General features: G+C 47.4%; 1 protein-coding gene across 1 annotated transcript in view; it reads left to right on the top strand.

The window, feature by feature from the left end:
• Positions 1-24859: 24859 nt before the first annotated feature.
• The window catches only part of LOC147097619 (adhesion G protein-coupled receptor E3-like), a 71031-nt gene continuing 69509 nt past the window's right edge, over positions 24860-26381 (top strand). Inside the window, exons 1-2 of the mRNA XM_085971420.1 lie at positions 24860-24881; positions 25983-26188. Of these exons, the coding sequence (XP_085827546.1) occupies positions 24860-24881; positions 25983-26188 (228 nt within the window). The remainder of the gene's footprint in view (positions 24882-25982; positions 26189-26381) is intronic.

Here is a 26381-nt window from a genome sequence, read left to right on the forward strand (position 1 = left end):
CTAGGACCACTTCCTTAAGTACCCTAGGATGTAGATTATCAGGCCCTGGGGATTTATCGGCCCTCAATCCCATCAATTTCCCTAACACCATTTCCCTACAAATACTGATTTCTATCAGTTCCTCCCTTTCATTAGACCCTATGTTCCCCAACATCTTTGGGAGGTTATTTGTGTCCTCCTTTGTGAAGACAGAACTAAAGTATGTATTTAATTGGTCTGCCATTTCTTTGTTCCCCATTATAAATTCCCCTGATTCTGACTGCAAGGGATCTACGCTTGACTTCACCAATCTTTTTCTCTTCACGTATCTATAAAAGCTTTTACAGTCAGTTTTTATGTTTCCTGCAAGCTTACTCTCATACTCTATCTTCCCCCTCTTAATTAATCCCTTTGTCCTCCTTTGTTGGATTCTAAACTGCTCCCAATCCTCAGGTTTACTGCTTTTTCTGGCCAATTTATATGACCTCTCCTTGGATCTTATGCTATCCCTAATTTCCCTTGTTAGCCACGGTTGAGTTGCCTTTTTTGTTTTATTTTTATGCCAAATTGGGATGAACAAATTCTGTAGTTCATCCATGCGATCTTTGAATGTTTGCCATTGCCCATCCACCGTCAACCCTTTGAGTGACATTCCCCAATCAATCCTACCCAACTCGCACATCATACCATCGTAGTCTCCTTTATTTAAATTCGGGACCCTAGTCTCTGAGTCAACTATTTCACTCTCCATCTTAATGAAGAATTCTATCATATTATGATCGCTCTGACCCAAGGGGCCTCGCACAACAAGATTGCTAATTAATCCTTTCTCATTACATAATACCCAGTCTAAGATGGCCTGATCTCTAGTTGGTTCCTCGACATATTGGTCCAGGAAACCATCCCGTATACACTCCAGGAATTCCTCCTCCACAGTATTGTTGCTAATTTGGTTAGCCCAATATATATGTAGATTAAAGTCACCCATGATAACTGCTGTGCCCTTATTGCACGCTTCTCTAATTTCCCATTTAATGCCATCCCCGACCTCCGCATTACTGTTTGGAGGTCTATATACCACTCCCACTAACGTTTTCTGCCCCTTGGTATTTCTCAGTTCTACCCATACAGATTCCACACCATCAGAGCTAATATCCTTCCTTTCAATTGTGTTAATCCCCTCTTTAACCAGCAATGCTACCCCACCTCCTTTTCCTTTCTGCCTATCTTTCCTGAATATTGAATACCCCTGGATGTTGAGTACCCAGCCTTGGCCACCCTGGAGCCATGTTTCCTTAATCCCAATCATATCATATTCGTTTACCTCTATTTGCGCAGCTAATTCATCCACCTTATTATGAATGCTCCTCGCATTAAGACACAAAGGCCTAGAAATTCAGTTGTTTGCGCCAGCGGTTAGCACCTAAAGAGACCGAGAATTGGGGCGTTACCTAATGTTGCGGCGGGCGCAATGAAGATAGCGACAACTCCCATATTGACTATACATTTAACGCCTGCGCTAAATGTTTGCGCGCGCCCGCGAGCGCAAGCAGATAATGATGTCATTTCATTGTGCAACGCCTTTTAGGGGCGCCTGAGCGGGTATTGGGTGGCGCCCGGAGCCTTAACGCCTAGCGCTATTAGTGACAGTTCGAAGGAGCGTTAGCAGGCCCTTCTCGGAGTCGGGGGCGCTATTTAAAGGGGACAGCTCTAGTACAGAAGCTTCAGCCACTTGGCCTGTTCATTGCGATCGTTGGTGGAGAGAGTTGGGGAGCTACTGTGGAGCAGAGTTTTTGGAATTTAGCATTCGAGTACTTGGGACCCTCAAACTTGTCCGGAGCAGTTGGAGCACTAGACCTAACAGCCTTTTGACCAACTGGCATCGGAATGGGAGATGCTTTGGAGGGCCACGGCCTCATGGCCGAACACTATGAAGGGGCAGAAAGACGGCGGGAGGGCCGGGATTGGCCAGAAGGAGGAGGGGCAATGGAGGTCGCCCAATCCGACGGTATGCTGCGAGGGTCTTTAGGGGTCATACCTTGACATGTCGGAGGAGCAGTGTGTGCGAAGGCTCCGAATCAGGATGGACGTTGTTACTGAGCTGTGCCACCTGCTTACTGAGGATCTGCAGCCGCGCCTACGGTGCATGACCTCTCTGTCGGTGGCCGCTAAACTGACTGTTGGTCTCAATTTTTATGGCAACGGATCCTTTCAGTGAGCCATTGGGGTCATCGCAAATATCTCTCAGGTTGCAGTCCACTGCTGCATCCGGCAAGTTACAGCTGCCCTTTATAGGCGAAGGCGTCAATTCATCACCTTCCCTCTGACCCTGGAGAAGCAGGCGGAGGAGGAGGAGGAGGAGGAGCATGCGGACGAGGAGGAGGAGGAGGAGGAGGAGGAGGAAGATGGAAGGGCTCCTGAAAGTGGAAGGGCCATCCGTCACTGGCTCATGAGGACTCGTATCGAGGCCCCTCTGGCGGAATGATGAGTGTCTTAACTGCTGCGCACTTTGGATGTTTGAAAGCATCTGAAGGCCAGCATCACTGTAATTAGTCACGTACACCATAGCACATTTAAACTTCTCTTTATTGTCACAAAAGTCTTTCATTACAGCAAAACAACGTCATGTCAACAGAAACCATAACTAACAAAATAATAGTTAACTCTTCGGCAAAGCCGCCAAACTAAACAAACTATTTCCAACAATCCCAACAGGTGAGGGTCTCCTTGATTTTGGCCAAAGAAACGTCTCAGTACCTCCCTCTACTGCTGGCCCCTTGATGGAGAACGACTTCTCTTTCGCGCTCGGCCCCTTCCCTCCCTGCTGCTCCTACGTAATTGAACCCCAGTGGCGGGGTGAAGGGTGGGGGACGCCTGCTGACTGTCTGGAAGCGCAGAAGCCCCTGAGGGACGGCCTGGCCGACCTCTAGGCTTGGAGGGTGCGGACGCAGGATGCTTGATCTGAGCATGGCTGGAAGCAGTGTGCACTGCAGGTGGTGGCAGCTGCACTGCAGACGTGCCAGCGCTGGCATGTGGAATGGTCACCTGCTGAGAGAGGACACCTGCACCATTGTCGGACGACACACTGGCTCTCTGAGGGGACCAGCTCGGCTCATCCGCCACAATCGCATGCTCCACTGATTCCTGGCCTTGTATGGGACTGGAAGGGCCCGGGGTGATCCTAGCTGATGCAGATAGGGTGGCTGCAGTGAGTGTTCGCGTTGCCTCAATCTGGGTGTGGACGAGGCTGACAAGTGACTGCGTGGCAGCAGTGAGGACCTGTGAGCCAGGTGCCAGTGCTTCGGAGAAGCCCTGGACAGTTCTTTCCATTGCTTCGGACAAGGCCGGTGCTGATCGCTCCACTGCCTCGGACAAGCCCTGGACAGACCTTTCCAGGGATTGTCCGAAGCCCTGAACAGTCCTTTCCATAGCGGCCTCGAAGCCCTGGACAGTCCTATCCATTGTTGGGCCAAAGCCCTCGAGAGACCTCTCCATTGTTGCCCCGAAGCCCTGGAGAGTCCTGTCCATTGTTGCCCCGAAGCCCTGGAGAGTCTGCTCCATTGTTGCCCCGAAGTCCAACACACTCTTTGCCAGTGTATCTATTGACTGACGCATCTTCCCCACTGCAGCCATCAGCTCAGTGTGCCTGAGCCGGGCCTGGGTGCTCATTTCAGCCAGGCGACGCACCTCCTCTGCACTCTGTGCAGCAGTCATCACTACCTGCCTTGCCCTCTGGGGAGACGGTGGCCGAACTTGCCTACCCCCCTTGCGTTGCTGTATGCCGCTTGGTCCGGCAACTGCCTGATCCTCAGAGCCGCCCCCCCTCCCCTCCAGGGAACTACTATCCCCAGTCTGTACATGTGTATGCTCCTCTGAGGTTGGAGCGGATGGTCCGGCTTCCTCCTGATCCTCACCTCCGGAGGCACTGGCACTGGCAGCTTCAGGGCGTGGAGCCCCAGTTGGTGATGCATCATCTGAAAGCAGGGAGGTGGAAGAGTGGCTTTAGCAAAAGGACAGGTTGGCGGAAAGGCATGGCACATTGCGGCACACCGAGGAAGCATGCTGGCGGGGGGACCAAGTGGAAGGAGACAGCTGCAAAAGGTGAGAGCCTTACCCTCGCTGTCGAACATGGGGTCGGCAGCTGCAGTGGTAACAGGACCAGACAGACGTCCTCCAAGAATCTGGTGCACTCTCTCCTCGAGATCCGTGAGAGTGACCTCTTGTGGAGGTCCGCCACCGGTTCGACGCTGCTCCTTTCGGATCGTCACCAGCTTGGACTGCAGGGGAAAGAAGGGGAAGTTCTGTAACATGATGCCTTGAGAGATCATCTCATGCCCCCCATGGTGCAAGAGCCCTTACATGATGCCTTGAGAGATCATCTCATGCCCACCATGGTGCAAGAGCCCTTACATGATGCCTTGAGAGATCATCTCATGCCCCCCATGGTGCAAGAGCCCTTACATGATGCCTTGAGAGATCATCTCATGCCCCCCATGGTGCAAGAGCCCTTACATGAGGCCTTGAGAGATCATCTCATGCCTCCCATGGTGCAAGAGCCCTTACATGTGGCCTTGAGAGAAATTTCCATGTGTGTGCCCAGAAAGGGCCATGGGTGCTTGCTGACAGATGGCCATTGGGGCATCATGGCACCAGGGTGCTCGAAGTCAGGTGCAGATGGAGGGAATCAGAAGTTGCATAAACAACACTCACCCTAACGACCCGAGTGAGGTCGTTGAATTTCTTCCTGCACTGAACAGGGGTCCTGGTCGCCAAGCTGTTGGAGTTGACCCTCAGAGAAACCTCCCTACAAGATCGCCGGTAAGCCTTTTGATTCGGCCTCTTGCCATTGTCAGGATACAGAACACCTCGACGGCGCTCAACTGCAGACACCAAGTGGTCCAGAGCCTCAGTGCTGAAGCGCTCTGCTCTCTGTCTCACCTTCTCCATCCTCACCAAGTTTCTTGCGCCAGAGAAGGGCGAGCGCCGATTCTGAGGCCTACAGGGCATTGAGTGTAGCAGCTCAGGCTGACTGACCCACCCCTTTAAGAGCCGGCCAGCGCCTGGAAGTCTCGTGGTTTCCGGTAATTGCGATCACCTGCGCTGCGCCCGTCCGCACCGATATTGGGTAGCGCCTGAACTTTTGCGCCTTAGGAGCCCCGTGCAACGTCTGAGTTAGCGCCTCAATCCCCTTTGGGGGCGATGCAACCCAATATCTCGCCAGGCAGCGATAAGTTTCGTCTGGCTATAAACTTTGCGCAGCGCCAGTTATAACGCCTCAAGCGGGGCTATACCCAATTTCTAGGCCAAAGCATTCAGGCTTGTTTTTTTAACGCTCTTAGATCTTTTAGAATTATTATTTACTGTGGCCATGTTTGATTTAAACCCTTGATTTCTCTGCCTGTCACTTTTGTTTTTCTCCTTCCTGTCTTTTGCTTTTACCCTTGTTTCCCTTTCCTCTGTTTCCCCGCTCAGGCTCCCAACCCCCTGCCATTTTAGTTTAAACCCTCCCCCAGAGCATTAGCAAACACTCCCCCTAGGACATCGGCCCCGGCCCTGCCCAGGTGCAAACCGTCCATTTTGTACTGGTCCCACCTCCCCCAGAACTGGTTCCAATGTCCCAGGAATTTGAAACCCTCCCCCTTGCACCATTCCTCTAGCCACGTATTCATCTGAAATATCCTTCTATTTCTACTCTGACTAGCACGTGGCACTGGTAGTAATCCTGAGATTACTACCTTTGAGGTCCTATTTTTTAATTTACCTCCTAACTCCCTATATTCAGCTTTTAGGACCACATCCCGGTTTTTACCTATATCGTTGGTACCTATATGCACCACGACAACTGGCTGTTCACCCTCCCCCTCCAGAATGCCCTGCAGCCGCTCCGAGACATCCTTGACCCTTGCACCTGGGAGGCAACACACCATCCTGGAGTCTCGTTTGCAGCCGCAGAAATGCCTATCTATTACCCTTACAATAGAATCCCCTATCACTATAGCTCTCCCGCTCTTTTTCCTCCCATCCTGTGCAGCAGCCACCCCTGGTGCCAGGAAGTTGGCTGCTGCTGCCTTCCCCTGGTAAGCCATCCCACCCATCAGTATCCAAAGCGGTATATCTGTTTGAGAGGGGGATGGCCACAGGGGACCCCTGCACTACCTGCCTGCGCATACTACTCTGCCTGTTGGTCACCCCTTCCCTTTCTACCTGTGCCACCTTTATCTGCGCTGTGACCAACTGATTAAACGTGCTATTCACGACGTCCTCAGCATCGCGAATGGTCCAATATGTATCCAATCATTGCTCCAACGCCGCAATGCGGTCTGCCAGTAGCTGCAGCTGGACACACTTCCTACACACATGGTTGTCAGGGACAGAGGAAGTGTCCCTGAGTTACCACATAGTGCAGGAGGAGCATACCACGGCACCGGGCTGTCCTGCCATGACTTACCCTTTAATTAATTGAAATTAAATTAAACAAATCAATCCCACCAATTACACTACAGATAACTGATATATTTATGGGCCCTGGTTTACCAACAGTCCCCGCTACACCACAGAGACCTTAGAAACTATAAACCAGAGTTTAAGTTTAAAAAAGAGAGAAATACTCACCAAGCAATCACTTACCTGCTTTCTGGTGACGTCACACTTCGATTACTTTTTCCTTCTCTGCCTCTCTGAGATTGGTAAACCTACCTGCTCTCAGCCGCCTTTTATAGCCTCGCCACTCGTGTTTCCCGCCGCCGCCGCTGCCGCTGTGAGGCCTACCTGCTCTCAGCCGCCTTTTATACCCTCGCCGCTCACGTTTCCCGCTGCCGTTGCCAGACCTACCTGCTCTCAGCCGCCTTTTATAGCCTCGCCGCTCGCGTTTCCCGCTGCTGCTGTGAGGCCTACCTGCTCTCAGCCGCCTTTTATAGCCTCGCCGCTCGCGTTTCCCGCCGCTGCCGCTGCCGCTGTGAGGCTTACCTGCTCTCAACCGCCTTTTATAGCCTCGCCGCTTGCGTTTCCCGCCGCCGCTGCAAAGTGTGAGGTGGTCCATTTTGTTAAGAGGAATAAGGAGGCCACGCGTTCCTTGGAAGGTAAGAAACTGAAGTTCTCATTCTTCTTTTCAAATCCCTCCATGGCCTCACCCCCTCCCTATCTCTGTACTCTCCTCCAGCCGCACAATCCTCAGATATTTGCGCTCCTCCGATTCTGGCCTCTTGAGTATCCCTGATTTCAATCGCTCCACCATTGGTGGCCGTGCCTTCTGATGCCTGGGCCCTAAGCTCTGGAATTCCTTGCCTAAACCTCTCTGCCTCGCTACCTCGCCTCCCTTCTTTAAGGTGCTCCTTAAAACCTACCTCTTTGACCAAGCTTTTGGTCACCTGCCCTAATATCTCCTTATGTGGCTCGCTGTCAAATTTTGTTTTATAACGCTCCTGTGAGGCGCCTTAAGTTGGGACATTTTACTATGTTAAAGGCGCTATATTAATACAAGTGGTTGTTGTTGTTCCATGCCCTGGGAGTTCACCTGGAATCTGCCGTCACTGGTTCTTAATACCTTGTCACCACAAACAAAAAGTGTTTGGATAATCTACTGTTGGTGTTACACAGTGTTCCTGTACTTGCCGAGAGTAACACCACACGAGGAGCAATGGAGAGGGCGTCCAACGAAAAGTGTGACAGCAGCGATGGGCTTTGTCATTGATGCTAAATGGAATTGACTCCTTCATGTTTGGAGCATAAATCTCTTTGCCCAATGGGGAAAAGTTTATCGTTCGCAACCAGTGTCGTCATGGTGTCTGCAAATGTGTGCCTTCTTTCTCCCGTCGCTTCTCCCCAGGGCCAGACTAGACTCTGTGTGCATGGGAACTCTTGGCCTCGCGATAGTTTTGTGAGAGATCACAGGAGCTCCCGCCTGCAGTGCGCAACACAGTTCCGAGCCTAAAGGGTCACGAAGGTCAGGAAGGGGCTGCAACCAGGACTGGCCGTGAGGAGTGAATCGGAGCGGGCGAGTGTCTCTCAGGAAGCAGTAGGCAGAATTACTTCTGTTAAGGGGGCGAGTCGCCTCAAGGAGGTGAGACACTGTGAAGTAGGTCAGAGGGACTGTTATAGTGAAGCAATGGTAAAGTTGACCTTTTGAATATAGATAACACCATAAGTCATTTTTTGCATTTTATCTTTAAGAATAAATATCTATCAATCCCAATCCCGTGACCTCCACCACCTAGAAGGACAAGGGCAGCAGGTTCATAGGAACGTCATCGCATCCAAGTTCCCCTCCAAGTCACACACCATCCTGACTTGGAAATATATCACCGTTCCAACATCGCTGAGTAAAAATCCTGAAGCTCCCGACCTAACTGCTCTGTTGGGAGCACCTTCACCACACGGACTGCAGTGGTTTAAGAAGCCTCCCCACCATCTTCTCAAGGGCAACTAGGGATGGGCAATATATGCTGGCCTTGCTCGCGACACCAACTTCCCACAAAGGAATTTTTTTTTAATTCTGCAATATTTGGAATGTACCATATCAATGGAACTTGTTTCTGGGACCCTCTAGTGTGCCCAGCAGAGCTAGAATTCGGAAGAAGTGTGTAAAATTCAGTCTTATGCCCTAACCCTACACCAATATCTGTTCAGAAGAGTTAATCCCCTCTAACACTGAAAGAGAGAAATATTCACTGGTTCCCTCTGTGCCTCTTAATTTACCATAAGGTAAAAGGAATCGTGTAATCCTGTTTCTCTTCATTTCAGATATCAGCGAGTGTGAGGGGGGTGAAAGTGTTACAGATGCATTGTGTGGTGCATTCACAGAATGCTACAACACCCTCGGGAGTTACTACTGTACCTGTCAGAAAGGATACGCCACCCAATCAGGAAACAATAACTTTACCACCAGGACAAACTGTCGAGGTAAAGAAGTGGTTCACATATTGTGCCTTTTTCTGTACGTGTTGAAAGGATACGTGTATTTTGTTCTGCATGTCCAGCACTATTATTTTAAAGGTCCTCCATTTGACTTCTAGGGAAATGTTGACAACCATCCTCCTCCAATCCATCTGTTTAAATTCTTCAGTTATCTCTTTGAATTTAGGCTTTTTAAAGTTATGTAAGTCTGGCTTCTGGTCTTTGGTATAATCATGTTAAATTTGATCAGCCTGAGATTCCTGTTGTCTGAGGGGCTACAATCTACACTTCCTGAACATTGCCTGGACCATTTAAAAGGAAGACTTGCATTTCTATAGCACCTTTCACAACCTCAGGATGTCCCAAAGCGCTATACAGCCAATGAAGTAGTTCTGAAGTGTAGTCACTGTTGTAATGTAGGAAACGCGGCAGCCAATTTGCACACAAACAGCAATGTGATAATGACCAGATAATCTGTTTTAGTGATGTTGATTGAGGGATAAATATTGACCAGGACACCGGGGAGAACTCCCCTGCTCTTCTTCGAAATAGTGCCGCGGGATCTTTTACATCCACCTGAGGGGGCAGATCTGGCCTTGGTTTAACGTCTCATCCGAATGATGGCACCTCCAACAGTGCAACGCTCCCTCAGTATTGCACTGGAGTGTCAGCCTAGGCTTGATGTTCAATTCTCTGGAGTAGGATAACAGTGACTATACTTCAACAAAAAAGTACTTCATTGGCAATAAAGTGCTTTAGGACGTCCTCAGCCTGTGAAAGGTGCTGTATAAATTCAAGTCCTTCATTCTTTTCCGTTTGTTTAAAGTTGGAATAATCCCAATAGTGAAACCCACTTCCCCATGCCGATCTCTACAGAGTGTTACACTTTCCAGGTATGCCTCCTCCATAACCACCTTATTAAAAAGTGCAAGATAATACATTTTGATAAAATTAGGGGAATTCCGTCACTCGCCAGTGAAGAGCAGAATTTAATTTGGAACATCATGACTAAGTACAGGAAACATCTGCATGCTTGAGGAAGTCACAGAGCTGCACACTTACTTGTTGTAAATGGATGTAAACATATGTCTAGCTCAGGAAGGTGATGATCAGCCAAGTCTGATGAAGGGTCATTTTACAAATGCAAGCTTCCACTGTGAGGCCTGTCCATCGGAACCACATTGGGAGAGAGATTAGTGGTCCCAGGATTCTTTCCTTTAATTTTAATGGACACCATACCCCATGGGATGAAGAAAGACAGAAAGAACGACTTGCATTTCTATCACGCCTTTCACGACCTCAGGATGTCCCAAACTGCTTTACAGCCAAGAAGTACTTTTTGAAGCGTAGTCACTGTTGTAATGTAGGAAACGCGGCAGCCAATTTGCGCACAGCAAGCTCCCACAAACAGCAATGTGATAACGACCAGATAATCTGTTTTAGTGATGTTGGTTGAGGGATAAATATTGGCCAGGACACTGGGGATAGCTCCTCTGCTCTTTTTCGAAATAGTGCCGTGGGATCTTTCACGTCCACCTGAGAGGGCAGACGGTTTAACGTCTCATCCGAAAGACAGCACTGCACTGGGGTGTCAGCCTAGATCTTTTGTGCTCAAGTCCCTGGAATGGGACTTGAACCCATAACCTGCTGACTCAGAAGCTCCACACTGGAATCACGAATTAGTCAAGTTTATGAAGTGAATTCCGACTCATCCAGCCCTTGAATTATACTGATCAGAAGTTTAGTTAAACTCCCAGACTTCAGTGAAAATGCAAAGATGCACGCATCTAACATGTAATGGTAGAACATTCCAGCACAGAAACAGACCTTTGGCCCATCAAGTCTGCGTTGGTGTTATTCTCCATTAGTCTAATCCCACTCTCCTGCTCACTCCCCGTACCCTTTAATACTAATTTCCAAGCAACTCTCTAATTCCTCTTAAAGTACTTATGGACTTTGTTTCAGCATCACTTTGTGGCAGAGAATTCCACATCCAATCCACCCTCCGTCTAAATAATTATTTTCTAACCACCCTTTAATTCTCTTGATGATTATCTTACATTTGTGCCCATTGTTAGCATCTTGCTGACCAATGGAAACAACCTATCGCCATTTGCCTCAGCATAAACTTCATGATCTTGAAAACCTGCATCAGGTCTTCCTTCAGCCTTCTCAATTCCAGGCGGAAAAGCAATGGCCCAGAATTTGCTGTGACAGGGCAATAAACAGGGCCCGCTGTTAGTTAGACTTGCCCTTGCCCATTTAATCTCACCATTGAATGGCGTGATGTTGCTGTATTTCTGCAGCAGATATGAGCTAAACTCGCCACAGAGAGTTAGATCTTGTCCATTCCCGTCTAAGTACCCTTTAAACAACATGATAAATTATAATTACTGCCAATTAACCTCTCTGGCACTGAAAATTAACTATTACAAGTGTGGAGTCTCATTCCTTCAGGTTTTAATTGTTGTTGGAGACTTAAAAAAAAAATTCTTTGGGGTCAATTTTCTGGCCGCCGTCGGGCGGCTTTTCATGCGGCCGGGGGCCGAAAATCGGCGAAAAAGTGGGTCGGGACCCCCCCCCGCCTGATTCCCCGCCCCGTCCGACTTTCAAACCGCCGTTTCCCCGCGACCCGCTTCAGTCCCGGCCGCCGCCGGCGGGACTGGTCGTCGGCACACTAATTACCAATTATCAGCTCGTTGAGGTAGATTTTCCGGGGCCGTTGCGAATTTGGGGCTTTCCCCACATCAAACCCGCCTGCAGGGAACCCCGCTGCTGAGACCTGGCGTGAAGCTTGCCGGCTGCCAGCTGCAGGTCAATTGGAGAAGCTGCGATTTAAAGGGACAGCACTTGTATGTTGAAGGACCTTGTTGTTGCAGGTATGGGGCTACTTCTTCAAGGCTTAGGCACAGCTGTGGAAGGTTGGAGCCTCACACACTTCTCCAATGCGATCTCCTGGGAAGCCCCTCTCGCCACCCTCACTCAGCGCTTCCTCAGCGGAGGCATCTACGAGAAGCATGGGACGCCTTTTTCTCCTTCCCTACTTGCCATTAGAGGATCTCCAGCAGCAGAGGCGGCAGCCGCAGCACCAGTAACAGCAGGATGAGCACCAGGAGCACCAGGCTGCTGCTCACTCACCTGAAGCTGCACAGGCCAGAAGGGGCCAGCGCTTGGAAGTGGCTTGAGAGCACCTTGCTGCGCTTTAGGGGGCCATTGGGACCCGTTTCTGCACTGGCAGTCCTACTCAGAAGGACTTCCATGAAGATCTGGTTTCTCTGTTCAACAGATGGCCAACGCTCCTCAAGAGATGTCATTCTCTTATGAGCACTCACCATGTTTTCCATACCCTGGCGAGTTATCTCCTCCATGGAGGTTGCCAACCTTTCCATGGTGATGCGTTCATGCGCCAATGAGTCCACAATGGCTCTGCTCATGGTCACTATGGACTCCTCCATTCGCTACACACTCGCAGCGACCCTGGAGACAAAACCTGCCAGAGACTCCTGCATCTGTGCATGGAGATCCATCACCTCTTCTCTTGCGGGTGGACCCAGAGGCAGAGGGTCGACATGCAGCGCAGCTGAGCTGAGCTGGCAGAGTCCTGCGCTCTCCGACGAATACTCTCCACTGCTGTCCCTGTCTCCAGAATCTGCTGAGGCTCACTTGTGAGCTGTGAAACACCAGGTGACAACACTACTTTATGTCCCGAATGTCCCCCCGAGGTGTGAGTGTCTGCGCTGGTGCTGGGTGCGCTTACTTCTGCTGACGCTGCGCCCTCAGAGGTTGGAGCTTCCTCTGAGGAGTCTGGCTGCACAGCCTCTTCCTCCTCCACAGTGAGGACGGGGGCTCTGGATGGTACTGTGGGGGAGTAAAGGAAGGAGTTAGAGATGTAATGCCAAGGTTCTTCTGGTGACTCACAGCGAGTTGGCATCTGCTGACACCTGCATCCATGCAGCATTGGTCTCAGTGGGAGGCCTCTTCCTCCCTGACCTAGGGAAGAGGACCTCCCTGTGGGCCCTAACCCCATCCAATAATGCATGCAGTGAAGCCTCACAGACAGAAACACAGAATCACACAGAAACCCCACAGTGCAGATAGAGCATCGAGCCTGCACTGACACATATCCCACCCAATCCCCGTAACCCCTACACCAACACATATCCCACCCTATCCCCGTAACCCCACGTATTTAATCCCCCTAACACTAAGGGTCAATTTTTTATCATAGCCAATCATCCTAACCCGCACATCTTTGGACCTCATCGAATTTGGAGGCAGCTCGGGGTCTGGCACTGGCCACAGCTGCTGCAGGCTCCTCTGCCATCCTGTATGGTTCGTTTGGAAGCCTTCAGAGGATGCAGTGCTTGCTATGGACCTTGAAAGCACCACGAATGATGACATCATACTGTGGGGATTTCTGACTCAAATTGGACAATTAGCAAGGCTTCCCACATGCTGGGAATTAATTGGCTGTAATGATCAATAACATGTCATTATATAGTGGACACTAGGTGGAGCCGTGTAGAGCTATATATATATAAGGCTACACTACCCAGCTGTATGTATATTAAGACTACATTACCCATGAGGCACTAGGCTACCCACAAGGCAGCAGTCAAGATGGATGCCTCTACAGATACTGTACCTAGTCCACATGTGCTCAATAAAAGTGTCTAGCAAAAGCTAGCTGTGTTCATAATAAGAATGTCTATTTATTAATGAACATAAGATGGTACCAGGATGGTGAAGATCTGCTAAAAAATTGTGAAAAGTGACATGGAGAATTTGAAGCCACCAGAGCAATTGAAACTCACAGGAAATATCGACTACAATTGGCAGACTCTTAAACAACAATTTGAACTCTACATTGCAGCCATCGGATTCGGTACGAAGCCAGACGCAAGGAAGATAGCATTGCTGCTTACGGTTGCAGGCCCACAGGCGATAGAGGTATTTAATACATTTGTATTTAATCCAGAGGAGAACAGAGAAAAATTAGAAGATGTGCTAAAAAAATTTGATGCACATTGCTCTCCCAAAAAGAATGAGACCTATGAAAGATACATCTTCGGTTCTCAGACACAGCAGCAAAATGAGACTTTTGATAGCTTTATAACTGCTCTGAAACTGAAAGCACAGACATGCAATTTGTCTGAGCTCAAAGCATCCATGATTCGTGACCAGATTGTGTTTGGTATTCATGATAAAAAAGTTAGGGAACGCCTGTTGAGAGAAACCGAACTAAATTTGGAAAATGCCGTGAAAATATGCCAAGCCAGCGAGCTAGCTCGAAAGCACGCGAAGACTTTCAGTGAAATCAGTAATGATGCAATTGTAATGAGTGATAATGCTGCTGTCGGTGCTGTGTCCTACAACGGGAAGAAACGTGGGCAGAACAGAAATGAAAAGCAATCGGAGGATGACATTTTTAATTGTAAACGCTGTAGTTACAAACACCAGTTAAGACAATGCCCAGCGTTTGGAAAAATGTGCAGAAAGTGTAATGGAAAGAATCACTTTGCCAAACAATGCTTTTCAAAAGTAAAAACTAAGAAAGGGCAACGAGTTAATGTAATTGAGGACACTGATTTAAGTGAGACATTTTTTGTAGGAATGGTGTCATGTGACAATGTCAAAAAGGATACAGAAAATGTGCAGCCCTCAGAAATGGACAATGCTGAACATAAAGTTAATGCAGTAAAAGAGGACAAATGGATGATCCCACTGCAGGTAAATGGAGCATTAGTTACCTTGAAACTAGACACTGGGGCAAAAGCAAACTTAATCAGTATGAGTGACATTAACAATATGAAAGAAAAGCCCAAAATACAGAAAAAGTCAGTACTACTGAAGGACTATAATGGACAGAAAATAGATAGCTTAGGTGTATGCAGACTTAAAGTGACAGTCAAAGACAAAGTGCATCATCTCATGTTTTCTGTTGTGGCTGAAAGACTTGATTCACTACTGGGTGACAAAGCTTGTGAGGACTTAGAACTGGTCAAGAGAGTCTACCGTATAAACTATGCCATAAGCAGACCAGATGCCTTGGTGGATTCTGTAGTGAATAATTTCCAGGATGTGTTCAAAGGATTTGGAGTTCTACCATTCACTTACAAGATCCAGCTAAAGGAGGATGCTCAGCCAGTGGTACATGCTCCATGAAGAGTTCCAGCAGCCCTGCGTGACTGGCTCAAGAATGAACTGGACAGAATGACCACACTAGGAGTCATCAGGAAAGTCGAAGAGCCAACAGACTGGGTTAACTCCATGGTATGTGTAAAGAAAAAGAACAATGATCTAAGAATATGCATGGATCCAAAGGACTTAAATGCAAACATAAAACGTGAACACTACCAGATTCCCAAGCGAGAAGAAATCACCAGTGAAATGTCAGGTGCCAGATACTTTACAAAGCTCGATGCCTCACAAGGATTTTGGCAACTAAAACTGGATGAAGAGCGCACCAAATACTGTACCTTCAACACACCATTTGGCAGGTATTGTTTCCTCAGAATGCCTTTCGGGATAATATCTGCATCTGAAATCTTTCATAGAGCGATGGAACACATAATTGAAGGCCTGGAAGGAGTTCGGGTCTATGTTGATGACATCATCATCTGGGGCTCCACACTGAAAGAACACAATGAGAGACTGACTAAAGTGCTACAGAGCATACGCCGGAATGGACTGAAGCTCAACAAAGCCAAGTGTCAGTTTGGCATCCAGGAAGTCACTTTCCTAGGAGATAATCTACCTGGTAAAGGAATAGAGACAGATATGGAAAAAGTAAACGCCATACTCAAAATGCCCCGACCCACTGACAAAAAAGGAGTGCTACGCATCATGGGGATGATAAACTTCATTGGAAAGTTCATTCCTAACTTGTCAGCCAAGACAGCCTGTCTGCAATACCTGCTACATAAAACAAATGAGTTCGCATGGACAGAAAGACATGAACAAGAGTGGATAAACCTCAAAACAGTGCTGACAACCACACCTGTACTCACCTCTTTGACCCAACAAAAAGAATCAAAGTGTCAACGGATGCATCAAAAGATGGCCTAGGTGCGGTCTTGCTACAAGCAGAGGGTGAAGATTGGAAGCCTGTTGCCTGTGCCTCCAGGTCTATGACTGATACTGAGTGTCGATACGCCCAGATTGAAAAGGAATGTCTAGGCTTGGTAGTTGGACTAGAAAAGTTTCATGGCTACATATATGGACTTCCCACCTTCACAGTTGAGACAGACCACAGCCCTCTGGTTGCCATCATAAAAAAAAACCTGAATGAGATGTCTCCAAGGATTCAACGACTCATGATGAAGCTGCAAAGATATGACTCTGAACTGATCTACACACCAGGCAAATACATAGTGTTAGCAGATGCACTATCCCGAGCACCCACAATGAGTCATGTGGGCTCTACTGAAGAAGACGTGGATGTTCATGTGAGTATGGTCACTGCTGCGCTGCCCGTGTCAGACACAAAATCAAAGCAAATAGCAGAAGAAACAGTAAAAGATACAGTATTACAAACAGTAATAGAGAACATTCATCATGGTTGGCCAAAAGGTTCCTGTCCAAAATATTTTCACATTTTTCACATAAGGTCAGAATTGAGTGTCGCAAGTGGACTATTACTAAAACAGAACAGAATAGTCATTCCACAGGCTCTACGTCAAGACATGCTCAAAAGGATTCATGAGGGACACCTCGGAATTGAAAAATGCAAAAGGAGGGCAAGAGACACTGTTTATTGGCCTGGCATAAATAAGGACATTGAGAACATGATAGGCAAATGTGAGACATGTCGGAAACACCAAGAACAGCAAAGCGAGGAACTGAGACAGAGACTTCAACTGTTAAAGCTGAAACAGAAATCATACTATGACAAGTCATCCAAAACTGTAAAACCATTGACAAGGGATGATGTTGTCAGGATTGAGGATCCAGATGCATGGAACAGGAAAGCTACAGTTCTTGAGGAAGTAGGACCAAGGTCATACACTGTTAGAACTGAAGAAGGACAGATTCTCAGGAGGAACCGCCGTTCCCTCCTAAAAACACAAGAGACTATTCAAGATCAGATTGATGACAATGCCGCAACTGCATCTTGTCATTCACCGCCAGAACAATCTCATGAAGACACATCAGACTTACCCGTGTTGAGAAGATCCACACGTGAAGTAAAAAAGCCTGATAGACTTAATCTTTGAGTACAATGTAAAGCGTTGAAAATGTGTTGACTGTTTTGAAAATGTTTATGTTTATAGAGCACTAACAAAAGTGTTACTGATATTATCTTTATTGTTTTCTTGAAAGTTGATTGATATTGATTTTGTTAAACCTCAAAGAAAGGGGGATGTAATGATCAATAACATGTCATTCTATAGTGGACACTAGGTGGAGCCGTAGAGCTGTGTAGAGCTATATATATAAGACTACACTACCCAACTGTATGTATATTAAGACTACATTACCCATGAGGCACTAGGCTACCCACAAGGCAGCAGTCAAGATGGATGCCTCTACAGATACTGTACCTAGTCCACATGTGCTCAATAAAAGTGTCTAGCAAAAGCTAGCTGTGTTCATAATAAGAATGTCTATTTATTAATGGCCACTTGAGGGAAAATTGCGTGGAGCTGGCTGACACTTTTTTATGTGTGTCAGAAACCCCACATTCAGGGAAACACGACCATTTCCCACACAAGCCGAAAATCGGGGCCTTTCTGTCTCTTTTTTCTCTCGCTCTCTGAATCCAATCTTTCTTTCCCTTTCTGCATCTGATTTGACAATAAATTCACCCACTCAAACTTGCACTTCCTTCTCAGACCTTGTGCTGGTCATTTCACAATCCTTCAATCTGATTGGCCAAGGAGATACCCAGTTGCTGGCCCTGTTCACTCCGGTCCCAGATACCCTGTAGAGGGTGTCACGACTGTTGTGTATGTACCTTTAAGAGAGAGCTGCTTTTGCAGCTCCTGTGTACTGTAGCACCGGCAGTGACCACACAGGTATATAAGCTTTTGCGCATGCCTCTGTACCCCAGTCTTGAGACTACCCTCCTCCAGTAAACACCTGTTATTTGTTAAGCTACAGCCTCTGTGTAGTTATTGGGAAAACATCATACCTGAAAGATCATCGGATCTTACAGTGGCGACGAGTGGATTCAAACCTACCTGCAACTCTGTAGAAGAAGGCCGATTCCAGGAATACGGGCGTCGGCCATCCGGAGAAGACTTCAACATCGCAGAGGAGGCTGTGGAGAGCGGGGCTTGGGAAAAAGGCCGAACAGCGTCGACGGGGTAAGAAAGAGGGTGGAGCGCACAGCGCATAGCCGGTGTTCAGGCCCGAACGGCATCGGAGAGAGAGGCGCACAGGAGGGGCGAGCAGAGCGTGCAGCCGGTGTTCAGAGGCTGAGCCGCAGCGGAGAAGAAGGGAGAGCGCGGGAGACGCCATTTTTCTTTTGGAGCCGCAGCGGAGAAGAAGGGGAAGCGCGGGAGACGCCACTTTTTTTTTATATACTGGAATCACACCCAGGGATGCCGAAGAGTGGCAGTATCTCTACGTTCGACAATGAAGACGAAGATTGGGCGACATATGTGGAATGTGTTGAGGTGTACTGCCAGGCGAATGAAGTGCCAGATGCTAGGAAAGCACTGGTTTTGTTAAATTCCATGGGTGCAAAAACTTATGGCTTACTGCGAAACTTAATAACCCCAGAGAAGCCTGTGGATAAGAATTTTGAAAGCATAGTAGCAATTCTACGGGACCACTTAAACCCCACACCGCTGCTGATAGCAGAAAGATTTAAATTCCACAAAAGGAACCAGCATAAAGACGAAAGTAATGCTGAGTACTTAACGGAACTGCGCAAGCTATCGACACACTGCCAGTTTGGAATGGGACTAGCAGATACGTTAAGGGACAAGTTTTTGTGTGGGCTTCAAAGCGAAGGAACCCATAAACAGCTTCTATCAGAAAAGGATCTTACGCTGGACAAGGCTTTCAGCATGGCAGTATCTTACGAAGCAGCCGCAAGGGGCGCTGCAGAGATACAGCGGAGACCGCAAGAATATGGCACAATGAAATGTCATATGGAGCAGGGAAGTGTTATCACTGCGGCAGAACAACACACGACCAGAAGGATTGTTGGTTCAAGGACCAAGTGTGCAGACAGTGTGGAAAAGCAGGACACATAGCAAGAGTCTGCAGGTCAGGGAAGAAAACCAACAGCAAGAAATCTCCACAGGAGACGGACAAAAAGGTACATAAGGTGATGGACAGTAGTTCAGACAAACAGGAAAGTGATACAGACTCCGGAAGCAAGGAGCTGGGTTGTCTGAAACTACATAAGGTAATCAAAATGGAGGATCACCAGACTATCTGGGTCACACTCAAGATAGACGGAGTACAAGTGAAAATGGAATTGGACACATGATCAGCCCTAACAGTCATAAGCCAAAGGGACTACAAGCGGCTATTTTCACATATACCCTTGAAAGCTACGGAGATTGTCTTGAGGACGTACACGGGGCAAAAAGTCTACCCCAAAGGGAAAATAAGGTTGAAAGTGATATACAAAGGCCAGGAAATACCTAAAATGGACCTGTATGTATTGCCAGATGGAGCACCACCACTTCTAGGACGTGAATGGATCCGGAAGATACAATCAGATTGGCATTCCATACAGGCACTGCAGGTTGAGGCCAAAAAGGATGATGACGTCACACCTGGACGACTGTCAAAAATGCTAACTGACGCACAAGAGGTGTTCCAGGAGGGACTCTGAACACTAAAAGGCATAACAGCAACGATTAAAATAGAGGAAAATGCAAGTCCAAAGTTCCTTACGGCCAGACCAGTGCCTTATGCGATCCGACCAGCCGTTGAAGCAGAGCTGGAAGGGTTGGAGCGTTCAGGAGTACTGTCCAAAGTAGACTGGAGCGAGTGGGCTACACCCATTGTTCCTGTAATGAAGAGGTCGTTGAGTAATACGCCTGGGGAACCAAAGAAGGTCCGCTTCTGTGGGGATTTCAAGGTGACAGTGAACCCAGTCCTTCACACGGTACAATATCCGCTTCCACGGATTGAGGATATTTTCGCCTCGCTATCTGGAGGTAAACGCTTCACCAAAATTGATCGAGCCCAGGCGTACTTGCAAATGGAGGTAGAAGAAGCCTCAAAACAATACCTCACGATCAACACTCATAAAGGTCTCTACCAATACAACCGGCTGGCGTTCGGGGTAGCATCGGCTCCGGCTATTTGGCAAAGGGCGATGTATCAAGTCCTGCAAGGGATTCCAGGGACCCAGTGTTATTTGGATGACATCCTGGTCATGGGCGAAAATGGCAGTGATCATCTCGCCAACCTGGAGGAGGTGCTCACTAGATTAAAGGAATATGGGCTACGAGCTGATCGCCACAAGTGCGAGTTTTTCCAGAAGCAGATCTCGTATTGTGGCCACGTTATTGATGAAGAGGGGTTACATAAGTCCCCTGAAAAGATTGGGGCAGTAGTCAAGGCTCCAGCACCGGAAAATGTGTCACAACTGAGGTCGTTCCTCGGGCTGGTGAACTACTACCATAAGTTCTTACCAAATTTGTCTACAGTATTACACCCACTGAACACCCTGCTGGAAACGGGGGTACCATGGAAGTGGAATGACGAATGTAAACGAGCTTTCCAGAAGTGCAAAGAATTGATCACATCAAAAGAGGTGTTGGCCCATTTCAACCCAGCACTACCAATTCGTTTGGCATGTGATGCATCACCCTATGGTATTGGAGCGGTGCTGTCGCACAAATTCCCAGATGGGTTGGAGAGGCCAGTAGCCTTTGCGTCTCGGTCACTAACCTTAGCCGAGCGCAACTACGCCCAGATTGACAGGGAGGCCCTCATCCTAGTATGGGGAGTAAAAAAATTCAACCACTATCTGCATGGGCAGAAGTTCACCTTGCTGACTGACCACCAACCACTTGTCTCCATCTTTAATCCAAAGAAGGGCGTTGCGGTGATGACTGCACAACGGTTACAAAGATGGTCCCTTTTTCTAGGGGCGCACCAATATGAAATAGAATATAAAGGCACGAAACAGCATGGAAACGCTGATGGGCTATCACGCCTACCACTGCCTACTGTGGAGGAAGCACCAGCAGTGGACCCTATTGAGATATTTTATTCGTCAATAATTGAATGATTGCCAGTAACTAACGCGGATATAGAGAAGGAGACCCGCAATGATCCGACACTGTCTCGGGTATATGATTTGACGGTGAGGGGATGGCCAACACATGGCGACTCACTGTTGCCAGCATTCTCATCCAGAAGAGAACAGCTGTCAGTATGCCAGGGGACAGTGATGTGTGGATCCCGAGTGGTAATTCCACCCAAGTTAAGGGAGAAAGTGCTAAATGAGCTTCACCAAGGTCATCTGGGAGGGGTGAAAATGAAAAGCCTTGCTAGGGCTTATGTGTGGTGGCCGGGGATCGATCAACAAATCAAGGACCTAACCAAGAGCTGCTCAGGATGCCAGAAGGTCCAAAATGCACCACCACATGCCCCTCTACACCCATGGGACTGGCCCTCCTCTCCATGGCAACGGGTGCATGTTGATTTTGCTGGTCCATTTATGGACTCAATTTTCTTAATAGCAGTGGATGCTCACTCGAAATGGCCTGAGGTGATAAAAATGTCCTCAACCACTACAGAGAAAACGATTGCAGTCCTACGGACCATATTTGCCAGGAACGGCTTGCCAGAGCAGATTTGCTCTGATAATGGACCACAGTTTGTGTCCGAAGAGTTTCGACAATTTATGAAAAGGAATGGCGTAAGGCATTACACATCCACCCCGTATCATCCAGCCACAAATGGATTGGCTGAGAGGTTCGTACAAACCTTTAAAAAGGCGATAAAGGCCATGTGCGATGATGAAATTCCATTACAGCATAAGGTGGACAATTTCCTGTTAGCCTACAGAAATGCGACACATGCAGTTACCAACCAGACCCCGACCATGATGTTCTTTAACCGAAGGTTGAGATCTCGTCTGGATTTGCTCAGGCCAAATGTGCGAAGAAATGTTGAGGATAAACAATTCCAGCACATCAATGAGAAGCCGACAAGGAGCTTCAATGTAGGACAACCAGTCTTGGCCCGTGACTAACGAACTGAGAAATGGCAACCCGGAACGATATGCACACGGCAGGGGCCCTTAATGTACACCGTGGATGTTGGGGAGAACATTGTGAGACGCCACGTCGACCAGATCTTAGCATCATAGGAATGAGTCAACCCCATGTCTCGCGTACCTGGGGATGAACCCGACATACCGATAGCATATAGCTCTGAAACAGTAGCCGTGGAAACGAATGAACTAACCGACGAAAGGGAGCCAGAATCGCCTCCGCACCAAGATCAAGAACCTCAGGAAAGGCGTTATCCAGGAAAAGTCAGGAAGCCGCCCCAAAGACTGAATCTATAAATGGACTATTTCTGTTTAATGTGCATGTTAAAAGTGTTAATTGTTATTTCAATATTATGGGTACTGCTAATCTAAAAGGGGAGGAATTGTTGTGTATGTACCTTTAAGAGAGAGCTGCTTTTGCAGCTCCTGTGTACTGTAGTACCTGCAGTGACCACACCGGTATATAAGCTTTTACGCATGCCTCTGTACCCCAGTCTTGAGATTACCCTCCTCCAGTAAACACCTGTTATTTGTTAAGCTACAGCCTCCGTGTAGTTATTGGGAAAACATCATACCTGAAAGATCATCGGATCTTACAATGACGATTCCATCTCCCACTTCCAGCAACTTGTGGCACAAAGTTTCATGTAAAATTTAAGATTTGGCATTTTTAAAATCTCCAGCAATTCACAACCTGAAGGAATGAGACTCTGTACTTTTAATTATTCACTTTCTGGGCCAGAGCGGTTGATTGGCAGTCATTAACAATGATCACATCGTTAAAAGGGTACTTTTGCAAATAATTATGAGACATAGAAACATAGAAACATAGAAGATAGGAGCAGGAGTACGCCATTCGGCCCCTCGAGCCTGTTCCGCTATTTAATGAGATCATGGCTGATCATCCAAATTCAGCACCCTGTCCCTGCTTTATCCCCATATCCCTTGATCCCTTTAGCCTTAAGAAATATATCCAACTCCTTCTTGAATATATTTAATGAATTGGCCTCAACTGCCTCATGTGGTAGAGAATTCCACAGGTTCACCACTCTGGGTGAAGAAATTCCTCCTCATCTCTGTCCTAAATGGCTTACCCCTTATCCTTAGACTATGACCCCTGGTTCTGGACTCCCCGGCCATTGGGAACATCCTTCCTGCATCTAGTCTGTCTAGTCCTGTTAGAATTTTATAAGTTTCAATGAGATCCCCTCTCATTCTTCTAAACTCTAGCGAATACAAGCCTAATCGACCCAATCTCTCTTCATACATCATTCCTGCCATCCCAGGTATCAGTCTGGTGAATCTTCGCTGCACTTACTGCACGGCAAGAACATCCTTCCTCAGATAAGGTGACCAAAACTGCACACAATACTCAAGGTGTGGTCTCATCAAGGCCCTGTACAACTGCAGCAAGACATCCTTGTTCCTGTACTTGAACCCTCTCGCTATGAAGGCCAACATATCATTTGCCTTCTTAACCGCCTGCTGCACCTGCATGCTTACCTTCAGCGACTGGTGCACAAGGACACCCAGGTCTCATTGCACTTCCCCTTTTCCCAATCTATTGCTGTTCAGATAATAATCTGCCTTCCTGTTTTTGCCACCAAAGTGGATAACCTTGCTTTTATCCACATTATACTGCATCTGCCATGCATCTGCCCAATCACCCAACCTGTCCAAATCATAATGGAGTTTCTCTGCATCCTCCTCACAGCACACACGCCCACCCAGCTTTGTGTCGTCTGCAAACTTGGAGATATTACATCTAGTTCCCTCGCCTAGATCATTAATATATATTGTGAATAACTGAGGTCCTAGCACCGATCCCTGCGGCACCCCACTAGTCACTGCCTGCCACTCGGAAAAAGAGCCGTTTATTCCAACTCTTTGCTTCCTGTCTGCCAACCAGTTCTCTATCCAAGACAGTACCTTACCCCCAATCCCGTGTGCTTTAACTTTGCACGCTAATCTCTTATGCGGGACCTTATCGAACGCCTTCTGAAAGTCCAAATACACCACATCCACTGATTCTCCCTTATCTATTCTACCAGTTACATCCTCAAAAAATTCCAGTAGATTAGTCAAGCATGATTTACCTTTTGTAAATCCATGTTGACTTTGTCCGATGCTGTCACTGTTTTCCAAGTGCTCTGCTATAACATCTTTTATAATGGACTCCAGCATTTTCCCCACTACCGGTCGAAAATTCCCCGTTTTTTCTCTACTGGTGAGTTTAATAGGCAATTAATGTTCTTTACGGTTAGGATGGGCCCGGTAGAACTGAATATTCAGTCTTTTTTCAGTTCTCCATCTTGACTGTATTCACTACCTTGTTCTCTTCCTGTTGTCTATTTGTATTTCTCCTGTTTTGCTCTTTCCTGACCCCAAACATCCGTGCTACCAATGTCGCTCTGATGATCCAGCTCACAAAGTTCCGCATTGCTGCTTGGTTGTCCCACCAACAGGTGGAATCTGGGAAGGTGCACTAAAGTCATACTTAGTACAAACAGAATAAGGTGTGTTACTCAGGCATCAGAGAATCAAATGAGGAATTAGAGCCCTGGATCATCAATTGGGGATGTGGTACCCAGAGAGTCTGATCAACTATCATCTTCATCAGATGGAGAATGGGATGTAAACCTGGTCCATCAAGCCAAATCCCTGGAGTAAGAAGGTCTAGTTGTGAGATTAGGCCTAGGAATATCTAGGGCATGAAATTAGAGAACCAATGCTTAACATTTTCAGATGACGTTCCGCTGTCTGGCATTTTAATATAGGCATTAACCCGCGAAAATGATGGACCGAGGAATGTCACGTAAACATATGAAGTGTTAGCGTGTTAATATCGATAAGCGTCGTTTCTAATCTCTAGATGATTTTGAAAGGCTAAAATTTCCAGAGGATGAGGGAATGGGAGGAAAAATTAATTTAAAATAAATTCAATTCCATGGAAAAGGAATATTTGTGCTGATTGACAAACCCAGATGAAGCTCCACAGTGCAGGACATGCTGAGGTTGACGGGAGTTGGAAAGAAGATGCGGTGACGGGGTAGTAGTGATCATGCAGTGCTCGGTATGAGTTTCACAGTCTACAGATTGCAGGAGAAAGGGAGAAACCAAGGGGTTAAGGAGTAATATAACACAATGAAAACACTCCTGGCACCCAGTGGTCCACGTAATTCATGTTGAGAAATACTGATTTTTCAGGGCGATTTCACAGTTAACAGATTTGCTACAAATAATCTAAGTGGTCTTTAGACCCTTATCTGTCCCGCTAAACCATTCCAACTGAAAGCAATTCATTAACCTTCATAACCTGTGGTGACATCAGAACAATGTGTGAACCAGCACAAGTTATATACCTCTGTGTTCAGTATTATGCTCACTAGTGGGACTGTCTTACACTGTATGAACCTGCTGTCAAGTCCCAGGTTTTATTCCTGGTCTGTGCTGAGTTAGTTGATCTCAGTCAGGGTAGCAGTAGGGACACTGCAATTAGCCTCAATAACCCTGAGACAGGGAGGGAACATCAGCCATGTTTTGTACTTCTGATGCCTCTCTAGCGACCCCTACTAGACAGTACCAGCGTGTGGATGCTGCGTGAGGACAGGATTGGCCTCTGGCCTCCTACAACCCCATAGTCAAATAGCCTGTTGACTCTCACTGGCTAAGCTCACACATGACGGATTGTCAGTTGGTTGGGGTACTAGGGCAGACAGTGTCTTTGGGGAAGGAAGAGGAGAAAAAAAGTGGCATGAAGAGGATCCGTTCTCCATGTTGTTGGTATCTCCTCCCATCACTGCTACGGTGCTGGATGGTGTTAAGCTCCCTGAGTTTCAGAAGCTAGAGCTGGACTGAGAGGTGGTCAGTAGGTTGAAGTGCTCAGGGCAAATTGTAAGTATCTTTTTCATTCCAGATATCAACGAGTGTCAGTCAAACGCATGCGGCCCTAATGCAAGATGCATCAACATAGCCGGGTCTTTCAACTGCGCCTGTGGCAATGGATTTCTCTCAAACACTGGGAAATCTATATTTAAAGTTAATGATAAAACAAAGACTCAGTGCCAAGTTAAGGACTATTCTGCTACAGGAGCTACATCCAAAACATTCACCTATCTTTCAGTAAATGCACAAAGTGGCACAGGGTGCAGAGCACACACAAAGAATTGAATAGATTGCCCAGGGAACGCTGGACCATGATTGATAATTTTTTTTAAATGCCCTATCAATCAACGGAAAAATGGGGAAAGAGCGGTGTTAGTGGGACTAATTGGAGAGCTCTTTCAAAGAGCTGGCACAGGCACGATGGGCCGAA

The sequence above is a fragment of the Somniosus microcephalus genome, chromosome 31, assembly GCF_052327205.1.
Source record: "Somniosus microcephalus isolate GS21.2 chromosome 31, FLI_Smic_1.0, whole genome shotgun sequence".
Taxonomy (NCBI): domain Eukaryota; kingdom Metazoa; phylum Chordata; class Chondrichthyes; order Squaliformes; family Somniosidae; genus Somniosus; species Somniosus microcephalus.